Raw genomic sequence first — 18,977 nt, 5'->3', positions numbered from 1 at the left:
AATTTTTGCCTGTGTAAATAATAATATCTTATATTACGCTTGAAAGTGCTTTTATCGCGACACACACATGTATATTCTACCATCTGTCATAAACACTGTAAGACATACCATAGGATTCAAGCAGCCTGCGAGTTATATTCCAAGCATGACCAAAGTCTTGCAACAATTTCTCAGTATCTGGGCCAGCAAGTTGCTCTAAAATAATATATAAAGCATTGGTTATTGTCTAACATAATAAATCACCGTCTAAATCTCATGGATAAAAAGACATTGAAATATGGAAAATTTACTTAAAATCAATAGGGCAATGCCATACATGTAAATGACAATTAATAGACTTATACTAGAATAGGATTAATGAGCAAACCTGAACACATAGGTGAACACAAATAATTTGATACTTGAAACTGTCAAGTAAGGAACCGGATTAGTAACCTCTTAAGAAAAACAAACCTTTTATCATGTCTTTCACTAAGATTGCGTTCGCTTCACCTTTATCTAGTTTCTTTTGGAATTTCCGCAGCAATATTCTCTGTAGACTAAGAATGCTTGGAATGAATTGCATGGCCTGTAAAATGTGGTCCTGGAACGAGAGTATTTAGAATAAAAAAATGAAAGAGAAATTTGGCTTCGTAAGGTCTGACATTAAATGTTCGTCGTTTCCCTCCCACGACCCAGGTAGATTGAGTGTTGGTCGGTCGGTTCATAAATAGTTTTGCTTATATTAATTTCAAAAATAGAGAACATACTGATATGGGTAGGCTGTAAAGGACAGTCCATGCTTGATAAAATTAATTGTGTAAACTACTGTGTTTTGAAAAGAAGTGGATGACTTAGTTGTGATAACAGATATAAGATTTAAAAGAAAGACAAATTGGTAAGTTACTGTACAGACGAGACGTTCACGTTCACATTTCGTTCAATGAACTGCTTTTTTTTTTAAATTGGTCCAAAAATAATATCTAACATCGTCTGTCTTTGGTAATATGAAAAAACAGTTTGAAAAGAAATGTAATGTACCTTGAAAGACTCATGACTTAACATAATTGTCACAAGAAGACATTTAAGGTATGAAATACTTTTAATAAATGATGTTGATTTTGGCATGCGTTAATGGTTAATCATGTCTTAGAGAATATTGAATTTATGAACAAACACCTGAGCTTTTTCGAGTCCCAATCAACATAAAATCGTATTCTTTTTATAATGGGGTCTTTGATATAAACGTTACGGGATAGGTAGGTGACCCACCTGGTTCTACACCCATTAGGGTTCCGTCTGCCCAGTACATTCCACATGAGGTTACCTACAGGCCCCCGTACCTTATGCGGGGTCCTTGATATAAACGTTAAGGGATTGGTAGGTGACCCACCGGGTTCTACACACATCATGGTTCCGTTTCCCCCATATATTCCACATGAGGTTACCTACAGGCCTAGTATCTTATAAGGGGTCTTTGATATCAACGTTACGGGATTGGTAGGTGACCCACCTGGTTCTACACCCATTATGATTCCTTTTGCCCCGTATATTCCACATGAAGTTACTTACAGTCACTGTTTTGTGACGCAAAGCATGGCCCCGTACCTTATAATATTCAACATTTTTTGAAAGAAATACCTGTTTCAAGAACATTCTCAGCACTGAAAGTGTGTCTTTCCCCGCGGTTTCAAGGTCTTGTCTCATATGCTCTATGGATATAGGCGTTCTGTAGCTCCATACACGCGGAATTTCCTCCGGCCGCTGGGGATCCTCGGCCTGTTGCTGTGTATCCGTCTCATATAGAATGCTCATTAGGGGATTTGAACCTGATAAATATTGAGGAAGAATTTTAAATGGTTAAACAATTTCATGTGAACCGAATTAAAGTGAGAACAATGTTCTTTTTTTATTTTGGTCCACCTCTCAAACTTCCTGCCTTACATTATGACTTTCGCTGGTCATTATAGCATTCGGTTATACTTCACTTGACTGCTGGGGTACTACCAGGTTGCCAGCTAGGTTTCCGTAGCACGGCACGTGTTGGTTACCTTTGTAAAAGTTTGAAGCTTTTCCCCGAACATTTATTTCCTTGTAGGTTTTTTTCTTGGTTGACCTATTCCCAGGGTAATTTTTCATTCGCCTGCTTAACGACTGCTGTAATGTTGCTATTTTCGCCCTTCAGAGGTGTCCAACCTTTCTATCCTTAGCCGTGTTCGGCGTGTCACAAGTCAGCAGTGAGTTATTCTTCGGCTACTACGCAATAAGTTTTCGAGATGAGAGATAGCTTTTACTATTCCGGTGTGATAAACCTACTCTTAATTACAATGAGTACTATGAACATACATGTATAATATTAGCTCCTCCGATCGAACACCAATACTTTTTTGTGATGTTACTATCGGAAAAAGTGCGCAACAAGACAAACTTTAATCTCAAATTAATGGTCCTTGCATACTGTTTCTCGCATAATGTGTACCACCTTTTTTTACGGAGTTTGAGGTTATGTCCTACGTTAAAGACTGTACAACGATGCCGACGACATCACGGCTTTGAAAATGTATTGGCGTTTTTCTTTAAAACAAACAAACGAGATAATAATAACTATAGAATGAAACTATAGAACATGAACGTTTTATCAATCAACACACCTAGTCGCTGATCGGTAGCAATAACTTGGTTGAAATGCTCCAGGTGGTGATCAAGTCTCTGTAAAAATATGAAACGAAATGACGCAAAATCAGATAAATTATAACTGTTTCTACATTATATATTTTAAAGTGCAATAATCTGATAAAAGCTTTGCGCCCGGAGTGCACATAAGTTAAACGAGTAAAAATTGTTATCCAATGTAAATGTGTAACTTTATATAGATACATATGTATTAATAACCTGAAACACATCCTGCAAGAAAACCGTAGCAAACTGTTTTTCCCATGCTTGTTTCCCTTGTATGGTTCGGAGAAGAGATATGTCTACATCAACAGTAAATCCTGTAAACAATAATCTATGCTCAAAACCAATGCAATACAATCAGTGTTTCATTTTGCAACATATATTCAATTATAGTGCATGACAGATAAGTAGAATATGGCTGCAAACTAAAAGCACAAACAGCGTAAATATGCAGAACCCCATCAATGTGAAGGAGAGCGATGTACAAAGAGATAGGGATCTGGTATTTACACGTGACATATCTTGTGATAAGGACCTACAGGTTGCATCAAACATGTCGCCTTTTGTCCCGCACATATGTACTATGTTATTTCAAAATCCCATTTGCATGAAAAAACGGGACATGAACATCTAAACTGAATGTGCATATATGCAGTATTCTCTTATGATTAATCGTGACATTGACCTTCTATGTATAAAACATAATGTGTGCGCTTCACGTCATCTTTGGGTGCCTTACATGTCTGACGTGTTAAGTAAAATATCACACCGTGCATGACTAAATTGCAGCCTGAAAAACCCACAAATGTACAGAGTACAAACGGATGGACGCAGAGACGTACGAACGAGTGAAGAATTTCAATACGCCCACATTCGAGGGCATACCAAGTCCGTACTTATTCAACTTCCATATTTTGATAAGTTAAGAAACCCCATGATATACCTATGGCATGTTTGACCATGATATTCTGGATGACATTATGCATGAGCAGTAAGACGTCATCAACACTCCTGCCAAGATATCTCTGTATGTCACCAATGTTTATTCCAATGTGCTCCCAGAAAAACTGCCGGATATTGTCTTTCTCAATGTCGGGATGGACAATTGGAACAATCTGTAATTACAGTTTAAAAGATAAGCGAACCATACCAATACATTTTTACAAATTGCGGCCGTTAGTATTTTGATTGGATTAAATGCAACTTATAGTCCAAATACTATAATGCATAATTAGTAAATGATAAACAAACCTGTTCTGAAGGCCCAAGGAACATGGACATGTGTAGGAGTAATCTAATAACACAGCAGTGAAGAGCTGACATCTCCCTCTCTGGTCGAAGAGGCGCATTGGGCACCGCCCGGCCCAAAATGTGACCGCTTAGTTTATTGTCTCCACTACAAGGATATGGGTAGCAATATTAATGCACAGGTACAAACATGTGTCTTATGTATTACAGATGGACATTCGAAATATACATTTTCTTATTTCGACGTTATTTTTGTTACACAGGAAAGTTATTAATGCAATCAAACTATTTCTTCGGATAAATGCAATGTTCATAATTAGTGTTTATATACAGAATCTAATCAGAAAAGACCATTATAACGGATTTGCAATAAAGTTGATATTCTTTTGTTTTCATATCTTATATCATTTCCTTTCCTTATCATACAGTACTAATGTTAATAGTTAAATACCCGGTATGTTTAACATTCCCTTGTAAAGCCTTATGACCTTGGCCGCCGATATACGCACCAGTTAAATTTCAAAACTTGATTTGATTTTCCAAACTAGAATATATCATGACAATAGTAGTAAAAAATTAATTCAAAATTTTCATTTAATTACCCAGTGTACACAATATTTCCCGGCATAGCATGGTAACTGTGACCGCCGAAATCCGCACCCGAAGTTGTAAACGTCCCAACTACATCGGGTCTCCCGCACTAAAATACACAAACAACGTAGTATATGTTGCAAATCAGTAATCCTTTTCATATTTTTGAAAACAAGAGCCCCGCATATCTTACACCAACTCTGGTCTGTTTTAAATAGAAAAAAAAACATCACTCAACAATTATTAAAGTCAGAGTTATGGGCCTTACACTTCATATGTATATATGTATCGATGTGTATTTAAATGTCTTAAAACGTATTTTAATTACGGTCAAGGTAAACGTTTCTGCACTACGGCGACGCCAATGACACAAAGGCTATTCCAAAACCTCAACCTACTTTCTTTAAGAAACAGACGATCTTAAAATAACAATGCTGACATATTACAAAACAAAGCAAACATAAACATTTGCAATTAAGTTATATCGTGAATGAATATTCAACCAATTTTTCTACCATGTTTCTACTTTCTATAAGATTCTACTAATGATTAAATTACAAAAAGAAAAATGGTATTTACCCATCTCGTTTCAATAGGCGTAAATTATACATGGATATTACATTACTAAGTTTATCTATGTTAAGTTCTTTACTCACATTTCCAATCACATATTGGTGTCGATTTGGACAGCCTGAACAGGAAAACAACAACTCATAAACACAATAGGCTGTAATGGCGTGCAAAAGATACAGTACCCGATGTAATTTTAATCTTATTTTCAATAACTACAATATGTATGTTCTTTCCAAGAACCATATGATAACCCAAATGTGTATTTATGAAGTAAAATGCTACACTGTGGTAGGTTTATGTTCTGGAACCAAGACTACGATTTAAAAGTTATTAGATTTTGCAGCTCAGTTAAACCTCCCTAAATAATATACATACCATAGATGTTTGGACCACGACTGCCAAGCATAGCTTCCTCGACTTCAGCAAAGTTATATTCTGGCATCGTCGGCAAAAACATACCCTTAAAGAAAACAAATGGCAAACCATTAGATAATAAGATTATTTTATGGATGAAGTGATCACATATTTCTCTATCCTTTTAGTATTAATAAAAAATTTGAAAATGAACTTTGAAAATTAATTTGTCCTATTTTTTTGCACACATAACTCATAAAGGAAGAAGCGTCCTTAGATAAGTAAAACAATAAGTAACAAGAGGCACATCAGTGCCTGTGCTCCACTGGCCAAAAGGTTCAAGCAAAAACCACCTAACGAACATTTTCGTCAAGTTTCATAGAAATACAATCATCAATTTTTGAGGAGAAGTTATTTAAAAAAAATTTACTTTAATAGCTCTGGCTGCCATGTTGTGCAGTGGACCGAAATGATTGGGGCAATTTGAGTAAAGGAGCACCAAACAAACATTTCTGTCAAGTTTTATCGAAAAAAGGTCATCGGTTTCGACGACAAGTCGTATGAAGTTTATTTTTTATTTTTTAGCTCTGGCAGCCATGGTGTGCAGTGGACTGGAACCATTTAACAAATTTTGGTTAATGACCACCCAAGGAACATTTCTGTCAAGTTTCATCAAAATCTGATCATCGGTTAACATTTAATCTGAATAGATTATGAAGCAAATATCTAACCTGAACAAGAACTGACGAGATAGAATCGACTTGGTGTTTCACTTACACTTTTCGGCCATTTAAGTTACTAAAAATAGCTGTTTCATAAACTTTCAGAATGTCACTTAAACGAAAATTAATGTTCAGTCTATATATACTTTCCTATGTATAAATGTAAGGTTTTTAAATTGATCTTTTTGTGAGAACTTTATGCTTATATGTTTACTCATAAATTATTATTGTTTAAAAATTATTTAAAGATGCTATACGTGAAAAATTAAGACATTATTTTTTTTTCTATTAAAGGGAGGTAATTCAGTAGTAAAATGTAATCAAAGCTATTAAAGCATGGCATTTCTTTTCTAACCATGTTGATATTATCACAGTCTATTCAAGCAAGATGCCTTTTGTTTTTACATAGTACCCATAGGTTGTGAAAAACAAGGAGCACTATTCCCAACAGAAGGATGTCACTCCCTATCACTGCATGAGCATCATAATAAAGAAATGTTTACTCAAACTGCAAGCTGCTCAATTGAAATAGGTATTTACCTCAAGCATACAGTTTTATAATGTGGCAAAATAGTCGGACTACTAGATTGTCATTCGGACTAGTAAAATATGCCATTATGCTAGTCCAACTGGCTAGTAGGTTAAAATGTTTTTCGTGAAGACTGCGGACGAGAAGTCCTTAAAGGTTTTTCTATTTTTAACTCTCGCAGCCATGTTGTGCAGCGGACCGGAACCATTTGGGCAATTTTGGTTAAAGGGCATCCCGATGAACATTTATGTAAAGTTTCATCAAAATCTGATAATCGGTTTCTGAGAAGATGTAGTTTAACGTTTTTTTCTATTCTTAGCTCTGGTGCCCATGTTGTGCAGCAGACCAGAACTGTTTGGGCTATTTTGGTTAAGAACTACCCAAGTAACATTTCTGTCAAGTTTCATTGCAATACGATCATCGGTTTCTGAGGAGAAGTCGTTTAAAGGTTTTTCTATTTTTACCTCTGGGGGCCATCTTGTGCAGTGGACCGAAACCATTGAAGCAAATTTGATAAAGGACCATCCAAGGACATTCCTGTTAGGTTTCATCAAAATCTGATCATCGGTTTCTGAGAAGATGTTCTTTAAAGGTTTTTCTATTTTTTTGCCCTGGCAGCCATGTTGTGCAGCGGACCGGAACCATTTGAGCAATTTTGGTTAAGGACCACCCAAGGAACAATTCTGTCAAGTTTCATCAAAATCTGCCTATCCGTTTCAGAGGAGATGTCGTTTAAAGATTTTGCTATTTTTAGCTGTGGCGGCCATATTGTGCAATGGACCAGAACCATTTGAGCAATTTTAATAAAGGACCACCCAAGGAACATTACTGTCAAGTTTCATCAAAATCTGCAGAACTGTTTCAGAGGAGATGTCGTTTAAAGATTTTGCTATTTTTAGCTCTGGCGGCCATATTGTGCAATGGACCGGAACCATTTGAGCAATTTTGGTAAAGGACCACCAAAGGAACATTCCTGTGAAGTTTTGTCAAAATCCGCTTATCAGTTTCAGAGGAGATGTCGTTTAAAGTAAAAGTTTACGCACGCACGCACGCACGCACTCACGACGGACAATCTGTGAGGACATAAGCTCCATGGCCTTCGGCCAGTGGAGCTAAAAATGGAGTGGAAAGTTTTGGTATTATTATGCGCACATAGTTCAACCAACAGGATATTCGTAAGAATGTTGTACTTTTGTAGAAAGTTTAACTATGTTTTACTCTTGTTAACAGCAATTTTGGATGCATTGGAAAACAGCTAAAAATCAAACCCGTATAGCCTGGTCCCCTTGAATCATTGCAAGAAACAGATGGAGAAGGGTTTTGTCCCCATTCAGCTGTGGCAACACCGTCATAAAATGTACGACCAAGCATTGAATGCCTTGTGATATTGTATCGGAGCCATGAACTGTCACCAATTGTTGGGGTTCCAGTGTATTATTCATCATGATTCGCAACAGCTGAAGAATAGGATATAAGTAACGTAATAAACACTGAATTGTATGTAGAGGCCAATATTTCGAATCTTACATACATCAAATAAGGAGTCAAAGACTGAAAGGGACATGGAACTTATATGTAGAATGAAAAATAACTGAAAAAGAACACAATTTGGAATTTAATTAATGAAGTTTAATACTGTCTTTAGCCAAAGGGTTGCCATTATACTTTTTAAACCAAACTAACCTTATTTCGTTGATTTTCTGTTGTGTCAAGAAACGACGCTATATTTTTGAGCGACTGAAAATATTTTATATTTATGGTAAGGAAGACTGGTATCAATATGCAGTTCAAAAGTATAACAACTTATGCATTTCGGAACCAGAGCCGTTACAGGATGTTGTTATAAGAGCACCGAATTATAATATAGTTGACAGGGAGAGCAATTGGGAAGTTAAGGGGGCAACAACAGTAGTGTTTAGACTAAACTAGACATTTAGCGTACTTCTTGTGTACCAGTGGTGCATTTGTAGTAAACAAGATTGTGCACAAGGGCTAAATAAAGTCTAAATAAACTTTAATAAAGTCAAGGGGATGATCAGATAAAAGCTTCTTTAGCATATATTTCCATAAATAATGACCATTTATTATGGACAAGGGAAAATTTATTGGGTAAATGTAATCCTAAGCTGACCAGCCCCTGAATTATAATCCCCAACGCCCCAGTACGGTGTAATAAACTAAGGCATGAAAATTCCTGCCTGATTATTTTGTCCAATTATGAGTGACCTTTTATTCATTAAAAAACACCAGAAGGCTTGTTTTTATAAAACAACTCAAATGAATTCTTACATCACACTGCACCTTTTATTGGTATTTACCCTTTTCTACTTTAGTTCAATGACTAAAAGATTTTCTTTCAATTTCAATTCAATAGTGGTCGAAATTTCGAAAAAAATAACTATGTCAAAAGGCACAGGCAAGGGCTCAAGCGACAATTACTAGAGGATCAAGTATATAAACATCACATACATAAATACAAACATAATTGTTTAATTCATGGAATTACCGTCTTGAAACGGTCTGTAAAACAAGAGTTCAAGAGTGGAACCCTAGTATGTTGGGGGCTTAGACTAGTTAGCATGGTCATAACTTCAAACGTTTCAAGTAAAATGAAGATATTTTAAAAGTGGAGTGTCATTTGCAAGGAAACAACGAACTGCCAGAAATTAGCCGCCATAAAAGGTGAAAACACCACATGACTGCTACTTTCGTTGTTTCTCCCAAGGTGGCATACGTATATTTAAATTAGCATTCATGCACCTTTTCAAATATACAGTTATTTAATTAAATAATTGCAAGTTCAAGTGTTTAATACTTCATTCATTTACGGTACATTTCGCACATGTTGGAAAGCAGCGGTATCGTTAGTCTTGATATCGTTACGCACATGCCTACCGGAAAGCAAAACTGCGGAAAAAGTAGCACCTTGTCGTGTTATCCAGCGAATATGTCGACAACTTGCGCTTTTCCCCACAAAAATGCGAAAACAAGAAATTGCAGAATTCAGCCTCCATGGTTAAGGGCGGCAGTTTGAGAACAACAGGTCAACAATAAATTGGTTGTTAAAAAGTGTAAAGTCAAAATCGCCGTCAACTAATGCTTCAAGTTCCACCCAAAACTTTTTTTAAAATTTCAGTTTCTAAAGGGAGATAATTTTGAAACACTGGGCAACAGCATTATGAATTGTGCTCAAGTTAAACTTGTAATTGCTGACAATCACTCTTTCAAATTACGTAATATTATTTGCATATAAATTGCTTGAACAAATATTTTTATATCAATGGAGGCCATTTGAATCGACTGACACAATTATGATTTGCAATGAGATATATTGATGCTAAAATTTAAATAATACATTACGGAAAGGGCCATCTATCTAACAAAATTAACACAAGATATAAGATACTTGTCATGCAAGATCGTATTAATGAGATCATATATACATAGTTTAAAGTTGGTTACTAAAGTCATTTAAAACAACCTATAAACAATGGACGGACAAGCGGACAGAGCCATTACTGTAAGTCAACCCCACTTATTTTACGGGGCCATGTTAATTAAATACTTCATCCTCATTTATACATTTATTCAACTCTTAACTTTCTGGTACTAATTACCGAAACCGAATTAAAAATCTATGAGTCATACTCCTCTGTAAGAAAAACAATGATCTGTAACATTTACTTTGCAAAAATCCATTACTCCGTGAGGCAATATTTAGGTATATAGTTATATTATCAGTAAATACCTTTGGTGTGGCCGTTCTACTCTCCAATGAATGGACATATGAGCATGTTATCACTCTATGTACAGCTAGCTGCAGACATATATCGGTATGCCATCCTGTTGCGCGCAGCTCCTATAATACAGCAGTTTTAAACAGGCAAATTAATCACAAGGTGCACTGTCATGACACTTTGTCTAATTATTACATATAATACTGCTTTGTCTGCTGATTTTCTAAACTTGAAATAAATAAATCTCACCCATTAACATTATTCCAATGATCTTAGATGATGAATATTCATATACCACAATGAGAAATAAAAAATCAACCCCCATAAGACTGTAATATAGCTACCAACACGATATACCTGTATTTTATTTTTCAGAGTGCTGATGTTCTTTCCAAGAATAACTTGTGACAGTGCCTCCCTGATTTTAATATAGCCATCTCCACAAACAACGTACCGGTCGGATACATCCTGAGTCTATAAGACATTGTCGCAATTTCAATGATAAACAGTCTACTATGATTTAAATAACCTCCTCCATACAAATCCCAGATTATCTAGATGTGGTAAACACAGGGCAACATGCCCATTTTCTACTACATGTATGTCATAACTGAACAAATATTTAAGCCAGTAGTATGACTAGAGATGCGAGCAACAAACTATGTTCTATTTTATTTATTGTGTCGTCAATCGTTTTTTCCAAGCCGGACAATACTGACAAAAACATTGCTATAAAATTACCATTATGCACAACACTTAATATTTTGAACTTTATTGATGCAAATGTTTTTGTTACCTGATCTCTTTCTAACTCTTCAATCACGATCCACTTGAGCAGCGTGGTACGATGTCGACATATGGACTGGTAAACATTAATACCGTAGCAGCGGCACAGATGCTTCACAAGGAATATCCTGAAGAAGATGGTATTGCTGCTATGGCAGTATGTTTCACTTAGATATTATTTTAAGACGTTTTTTATTTCATGAGTAGTGCTTCTTTCGCCAAATTTTACATCTACAAAATTCATGAGGTTTAACATTCGCAACAAAATTATTTTATCATTTGTCAATCATTTGTTGACAAATGCACACTCACATCATGAAGAAATATATTGTCATTACCTCGGCCATTTCAAATGAGAGATTGTGCAAACTCGTCTTGCAGAGTTGATAACATTTCGCTGTTCAGTGGAAAGCTCAGTCCCTGTATTTATCATGTCGGCAATCAAACTTGCAGCTTGTGAAAGTCCAACACGTGCTCTTGCGATACAATACAGTTGATCTGTTGTTAATTTCTTATTGACTAGACCATCTCTAGCAGTTTCCAAGAGGTCGCTTATATAAGACCAACAATGCAAATGTTGTGTGTGCCATTGTAGGAGCAGAGTATTCTGAAAAATATCATCGTACAAAATATGCCCTTATTATCTTGAAGCGCCTTATAAGAAAAGCGTGAAACAAGGACATTATTCGTTCACCCCCCAAAAATGCTTAAAGTTTAAGTTGCACAAAATAAACAAAAAAAACTCGGAAAAACAGGATTGCGATGGTAAATTATAGGTCATGATCAATTAAAAGATCGAATAGTAATTGCTGACAACTTAATATCGGTAGATCTGAACACTATGTCACTACTAATATATGTTTGAAATATATATGTTAAAACAGCAAAACAAATTGAAAGTCCATGCATATTAATTGTATCGAAGATTTATCATAGGTTCCCTACACTAACTTTTAATTTCAAGTTAGTACTTATTTACCTTTCTCTACCCTTAAGATGCTAATCGCATTTTCCAAGAAATAGAACGTTAGCATGTCAATGGAGATGATAATTTCAAAACATGACAATAACTAAGGAAATTTCTTAAATAGTGTTATTGCGAAATATTCCAACTTAAAGTTTACTGTATGTGGATATATGAAACACTTTATTTTGATTAACCACTTCAAGGTAGTGGCATGGGCCTTACAAGCGACACATTTATTGTGTACGCTGAAATTTCCCCCGTGCATGACAAAGTGTCGGCCATGATCACTTATGCGTATTGAACATGACGAAGTTTTAGCCTGGACACAAAAACAAAACAGACGGAAGGTCATACAGACCGACAGTGTGATTTTAATAAAACACAAACATTACCTTTGGCTTTAAAACAACATTTCAGCTAGTCTATATACCTCATAATTTCAAAAAAAAATCTGTTAAACGGGGATATAATAATATAAATTGCATGCATTTAATAAAATGACGATAGAATTATTAGCCTCTACAAAATAAATTATGTACAAGTTGAATATCAGCAGCTTATTGTATACAACCTTAAACAAATATCCGCAGTTATTTTTGTCATTTTAAAACAATTTGTTGGTAAATAGTAAATTCACTATATTGGACAACCTTTTATACTCAAGAAACATTTTGGTTACATTTACCCTAACTAAAGAATTAATAAGGTTTATACAATTGGCAGAAGAAGCATCACATCTACTTATTGAAAGTCAACTGCCACATAAGCACGTGAAGATGATCGTGAATACATACGGCTACTTGATCATCCAGATGATTCCTTTCGCGGCTTCATTAAATTACATACACGTTGAAATGAAATACACAAATTTGACTCTCCTTCGAAATATAATCGAAAAAACTCCAGTCAATTTCATTTGATTGTCGATAACATAATACCGAAGTTCAATCCTGATGACTAAATATTGCTTAAAAAAACCATGTGAATAGCGTCCTATTTGGATACAATACCATGCTTTGAGATTATCATATTTCCCATTTCATCTTATAGACAATACAATATTAAAAATAAATCAGGTAAATCTATGATATCCAATCCAGTAAACAATACAAACATGTAACACAAATGTGCTAACCTCAAAACACTGAATGATTAGCAGACTCAGATCCACTAGGTTGTGTTCTTGAGCTGGTTCCTTTCTGATGAATTCATGAGCCTGCTCGATGTATCCTCTCAGACTTTCCTTCACAAACTCCTTTTCACTGTAAGTTTATGTGCAACTATTAATTAAACAATTTTCTTTTACTACACAATTAAAACATCTACTATAATGAAGCGCAAACTGAGTTGTAGGAGAACGATATCGCATTCGAACTCTTTTTTAAAGTAGAGGATCATTATTTGTTTCAGTGAGATATCGAATTTATTTAATCAGAAGTACCGAAAGTCATATCTTCACGAGTGGCCGAGTGAACTTTCGTTGATCTTTTTATGTATGCTTCCAACGTAGGTTTGAGCGTTTTTTCCCTATTTAATCACCATGACCTTTGATCTACGCACCCCGTTGAGTGCTTAATATTGTGACTGCATATCTTAATTATTAAAGTGCATGCCGAAATTAAATAGGGCTTAATTGCAAAACACAGTTATTCGTAGCAACCCTTTTTATAAACAAATATAATAACAAACAATTAACATAATCAGTACATACTGATCTATATACATCAAACTGTCTTGTTATTGCTACAAAAACAATTTCATTGCGTATGAATATACATATAAATCAATATTCCATTCAGTGAGCTGAGTCAAGGATTCACTTGCAACATTTGTTTATGCTAGAAATTAAATACATAACATCAATGTTTCAAAGTGCCTGCTGATAATAAACGTGGAAGTAAACAATTTTTTGGTTGTCACAATCACTGCTGTCGGAAACATGCAGATTTATTGTATTTGTGGCGTGATCGAACCGAGAGACTTTAGGATGGCGTATTTCTTGTGACTGGAAAGTTTGCATTGCTGATTATTTAATTTTTAGTAATTGTTGATACTGTTAATGTTATCTAGCTGCTCGAATTATTGTTAAATAATGTTTGCGCATGTATCATGCACATACATATTTGTTTCAGGCAGCTTGGCTTTATACTCCGGAATTGATCATGACATTTACCCACTCTACTAGAAGATATGACAATTATCGCAGCTAAGAAGAAAAGTTCGGCTTTTGAGTTTAGGTAAGACACTGATAATTTGTTAGTGGTATTCATTAAAAATGTGAGAGTTTTTTTGGAGATAATATTTTAAAATTACAATTTAGCATGTGGTTCATTTTAATTTAAATGATTAGTTTTGAAAGACAAGTTTTGTTAACTGTCCATTTTGTATTTTGTTCTGTAGCAGACGCCTAAACATGTATATTATAGAATACATATTATATTCGATGAAAGTAACTTTATAAATATATTTTTTTTATTTACTATGATAACCACGAGGGGAGCAACTACAATTGTAGTTTGAGTATATAACAAGGAGGACAAATCCGGAAAGAGTAGTTCTTTTTTAAAAACAGTGAAATATCAAAATGTTATTTCACTGTTTCAAAATGTTATTTCACTGCTTAATTACAGTGTTTTATCAAAGTTATTCCACTGATAAGTATTTATAAACCACCAGAAAGCATATAATAAATACCTTAATTTCGAGTCAAACTTGATTTGAATCAACTACAAAACTTTTACAGCAAATATGTTTTACAATTTCAATGCTGTGACGGATGAGTATTTGGTACCAATAGTAAAAACATTGAATAAAAGGGTTTTATTTTAAAATATAAACAAAATAGGACAAACTATTATGCTCATATACACATTGTTCCAGTTTAGTGATAATTGGACAAAAGCTTCTCGAGTAAAAGCGCGGACAACTAAGAATACTATCATTATCCTGCCGCCACAGCAGATGTTTTAGATGGCGTCAACATTGGAGCAGTAATTTCAAGGAAAATCCTGTTCATATCCTGTTCATAAAGCAACTTCTTAACTTAAGAATATTGCCTTTTTCTCAATTAATTGTAAAGAAAACCATTAATATTTCAAACGAAGTCAATAAAAATAGGCAAGAAAATACTCTTGCTAGTAAATGCATATCAATTTTAATATTTTATGAATCATAGAGAGTTTTAAAAACGAAAGTTGTACCTAGGACGTCTTCACTAAGTTGAAATTTTACTATGATAATTCACAAATACGGCCCTAGATGTATAAAAAGTCATTACTTTCGAGTAGGAACAGTGTGCTACCTGGTTTTTAGCATCAACTGTACAAGGAATGATCTGAATACTGGGTTTGGGTCCAGTCCAGTCTCAAAAACAGTCAGGTTCTTTGTAAATTGCAGGTTGCTTTCATTTGCCGAGCAGGTGACGTATCCTAGCAACTTCTCTAACACATTCCTTGATGGTGGTTGTCCGTCGGAGAAGCAAAGTTGAGCGACAACGTCCTTGAAGAAGGCATTACACATCTTCTGGTATTGAATGAACTGCTCTCTTTCTTCGCTGTTGTGATAGAAGTAAACCATTGGTTTTGAAAAACACCGTTGTAACAGTTGTGTATTGTTTATAGTTCACGTTATAATGTAAATTAACATTAACAATTAACAATATACAAATATTTTCAAAAGATGGTTCTATCTGTTTAAGTTCCTTGAAATCAGTGGAACAACCCCCAAAACACCCAACAACAACATTTTAACAAATGTTATTGCTGTAACCTCTAAAGATTATTAAAACAGCTTAAATCTGACCCCTGTCAAAAATCAGTTGTCTTATTTGTAGAGTATTTTACCTCTCTTCTTCCATGTGCATTGGTTGCCATTGTAGCCCTAGGTTTTCTTGACATTTTGGGCATTCATTCTGGTCCAGAGCGCTTATTTCTCGAAGGCAGGGGTCACAGAGTACATCTCTCTTCATGCAAGGTAAAGTAACCGGTACACCCTGTAGCTTTCTTTCACAATAACAGCAAGTAATCTCCGCTCTTAAAATTGAAAATGCGTAAACAGAGAACAGATTATAAGTTACCATGTGAGAAGCCCCAATGGGAGAAGAAATATACAATAATGTTAAAAATATGTATTTCATTAAGTACATTAGGTTCATCCCCGTTGTATAATCAACTGCGGTATTCGGAAGTAAATGTCGATGAATCATTACGTAAATAAAAGTCACTTTACAGTAGTCTTAGGTTATATTTAAGATTGCAGAAAGTTATCTTTGCAAAATATCTATAAAAATGAAACTGTTAAAAACTTCATGGACTTCCTGTGAACATCGTTCAATCTCATTAACTATATTCTTTTTTGGTTAGATAATATTTTCAACGGAAAGTAGGTTATTTCTTATTGCAGGGATGCCTTTTTATGGTGGTGCCAAAAACACTGTATTATGTAACACATCCCTGTTATAGAGAATTTAGTAAAGTATATTGTAAATAAAAAATCCTTTTTAATTACCCATAGAATAACTTCAGAGCATTTTGGTTGCACATTTTCAAGAACTTCTCCACACCTTGAAATGATTTTTGTTCTTTCATATTGACGTCTTCACTTAATATCTGAAAGAAAAGAAGACATTTCCTCTGGATGTTTAAACAACAAGCCGATGACAAAGCTCGTCTGTAGTTCTCTGTTAGCCGAGAGCGTAATTTGACAAATAATTAGCTTGATGGATCTTGCTTAAAATAGGTGTTTTCACATTGATTACTTGGACATGTGGACTAAGTTTCATGTAATATATTGAAGATATATTTAGCTGTGACCATAGGTTTTTTGCAACTTTTATTGAAGATCACAGAACATTGACAGTTCCAAGACACACCCTCCCTCCGGAAAAAGGTGTTGAATTTGGGTTATTTACAAATTAAGGTTAAAATTATTCTTTGTATGGAATCTTCTTTTTCCAAACTGAGGAATATTACTTTTTGTCGATAAACCTTTATGATTTTGAATTGTGCTTATATCTTTTTTATCCAAATATACTTACTTTCCAAAGTGGCATGCAGTATTTGATTGTGACAGATTCTCTTGCATTCTTTATGCACACATGCTCAATGAACAGTTTCATAACGATCACACGACTCCAAGTTGATCTAAAAGAAATGATAACAAGGCTTCCAAATGCACATATGTAATGGTATTACAACAGGTAAACATAATCAAAATACATCATCGTCGGATACCTCCGATACATATCTACGCTATGTTTCGTTATGTACCGTGGTCGATTTGGCTAAGAAAATCTCGTTATCATTGATAAATAATGAGGCATGCAGTTTCATTCGTTCTGCAAGGTATAAACATATTCTGTCGAAAGACGGATCCAACCAGATCCGCCTTCCAGTTCAATAATTATTATAGAAGTCAAAACCACTCGGACTTAGAGGCTACTGACACTACAGGGTTATTGGCGAATATCTAATTTTAACATGCGAATTCATTGGAAGAAGAGTTGTACTCATTAGAACGAAATTTTGTCTGGCAATTGACGGTATTTATAAAGTATAACGAAATTAAGTACCGTGGACGATGAAAATACAGAAGCTTGGAACATACAAAATGCGAAGCACTACATAATTACTCAAAACTAAAATCATCATACTTGGCTCTCCGTACGGATTGTGCACTGTCAATTCCATGTAGAGCTGGGTTTTCTGAATGCATATTTAGCACTTTCTCGACCACAGATCTATACAAATAGACTTTGAGAAGCCATTTTTCTCTCTGTACTTCTTCATTTAAATCTTGAAGTTTTGGATTTAAATTCTCAATCAACAAGCAAAGTGCAGAAAACGTCTGAATTAGAGAAAGGTTATGCAGTTTTATTTCATAATATATATTTTTGAAAAGTCATACAATCCTTGATTTATTCGTTTAATATCTTCATTGGTGATATAACATAATATAACACTAATATACAAAGAACTTACGAACTCTCGTTCCTTGAACATGAAATGATCCGGATTGGTTTTCTTGACCTCAAGTATGGCCGAGCTACACTGTGGCCATACTTCGTTCATGCTTCTAAAGTAGGCATGCCTCAGTGCCAGACTCTCGTATGCAATGTGTACACAAGTCAGAGTTTCAATAAGGCATCCCATAGAATTTGTAACCTCACATATGTCCATTGTCTTGTAATGCACTGTCTGACACACAATCTGCAAGAAAGAATACAGACTGTTTACACTTGATAAGAAAATGTAATGAGTCCTTTGACAAGGATAGTTATTCATGCTTCAAAAACATCACTACATGAAACCCGGCGCACACCACCATTAAATGATGACGTCAACGCGAAAATGACAAATATTTGCAAATTTTTCATCACTGTTTTTATAAGCATTTGCATTTAAATACACCATTTTACCAGCAATATCCACACAAACATTATATCAAGTGGTCACTTGAGTAAGGGGATATTGCTCCCTAAAGTTTAAGCTACATCTGTTATATGACTGTTAAACTTTGATTGCGGTCAATAATAGCATATGAAATTTTCTTTCACTGCTGTAAAGGTCCTTAGATTTTTCCCCTCTATAATGCCATTGATTTTTTTCTCTCCATCCATCTAGCCAAAACCTTTTGACATTTTCAGTATTGCTTCTGTTAATGAGAAGACTGTAGAATGGCTACCGTTTATGTCAGATAAATGCAAAATATGTAAATATGTAATAACGTTTTAACCAATGACGTCGTAACTCGCAAGGAAATAAAAGAATTCCAAACTGAAATTATTTTGATAAAAAAAAATATTGCGTATTTTGGTG

At 34.8% G+C, this 18,977-nt stretch overlaps 1 protein-coding gene across 6 annotated transcripts in view; it reads right to left on the bottom strand.

Moving 5' to 3' along the window:
• The window catches only part of LOC128237283 (E3 ubiquitin-protein ligase rnf213-alpha-like), a 108,161-nt gene that overhangs the window by 10,807 nt on the left and 78,377 nt on the right, over positions 1–18,977 (bottom strand). For 5 of the 6 annotated variants that reach the window (XM_052952653.1, XM_052952654.1, XM_052952655.1 and 2 more), the window contains 23 exons: positions 18,141–18,368; positions 17,813–18,006; positions 17,198–17,303; positions 16,669–16,769; positions 16,005–16,193; positions 15,464–15,715; positions 13,298–13,424; positions 11,534–11,802; positions 11,206–11,323; positions 10,767–10,883; positions 10,421–10,531; positions 8,356–8,409; positions 7,941–8,129; positions 5,443–5,527; positions 5,151–5,185; positions 4,506–4,603; positions 3,907–4,051; positions 3,599–3,770; positions 2,872–2,972; positions 2,631–2,688; positions 1,621–1,808; positions 454–583; positions 109–195 (listed from right to left, as the gene is read on the bottom strand). In XM_052952653.1, coding sequence (XP_052808613.1) covers positions 109–195; positions 454–583; positions 1,621–1,808; positions 2,631–2,688; positions 2,872–2,972; positions 3,599–3,770; positions 3,907–4,051; positions 4,506–4,603; positions 5,151–5,185; positions 5,443–5,527; positions 7,941–8,129; positions 8,356–8,409; positions 10,421–10,531; positions 10,767–10,883; positions 11,206–11,323; positions 11,534–11,802; positions 13,298–13,424; positions 15,464–15,715; positions 16,005–16,193; positions 16,669–16,769; positions 17,198–17,303; positions 17,813–18,006; positions 18,141–18,368 — 3,154 coding nt within the window. Of the gene's footprint in view, positions 1–108; positions 196–453; positions 584–1,620; positions 1,809–2,630; positions 2,689–2,871; positions 2,973–3,598; positions 3,771–3,906; positions 4,052–4,505; positions 4,604–5,150; positions 5,186–5,442; positions 5,528–7,940; positions 8,130–8,355; positions 8,410–10,420; positions 10,532–10,766; positions 10,884–11,205; positions 11,324–11,533; positions 11,803–12,956; positions 12,991–13,297; positions 13,425–15,463; positions 15,716–16,004; positions 16,194–16,668; positions 16,770–17,197; positions 17,304–17,812; positions 18,007–18,140; positions 18,369–18,977 lie in introns of those variants that run through there. The other variant, XM_052952658.1, reaches the window with a different exon arrangement.

Source organism: Mya arenaria, chromosome 6 (genome assembly GCF_026914265.1).
Source record: "Mya arenaria isolate MELC-2E11 chromosome 6, ASM2691426v1".
NCBI lineage: Eukaryota > Metazoa > Mollusca > Bivalvia > Myida > Myidae > Mya > Mya arenaria.
Note: the sequence above shows the minus strand (reverse complement) of the source record. Positions and strands in the feature narration are given on the sequence as shown.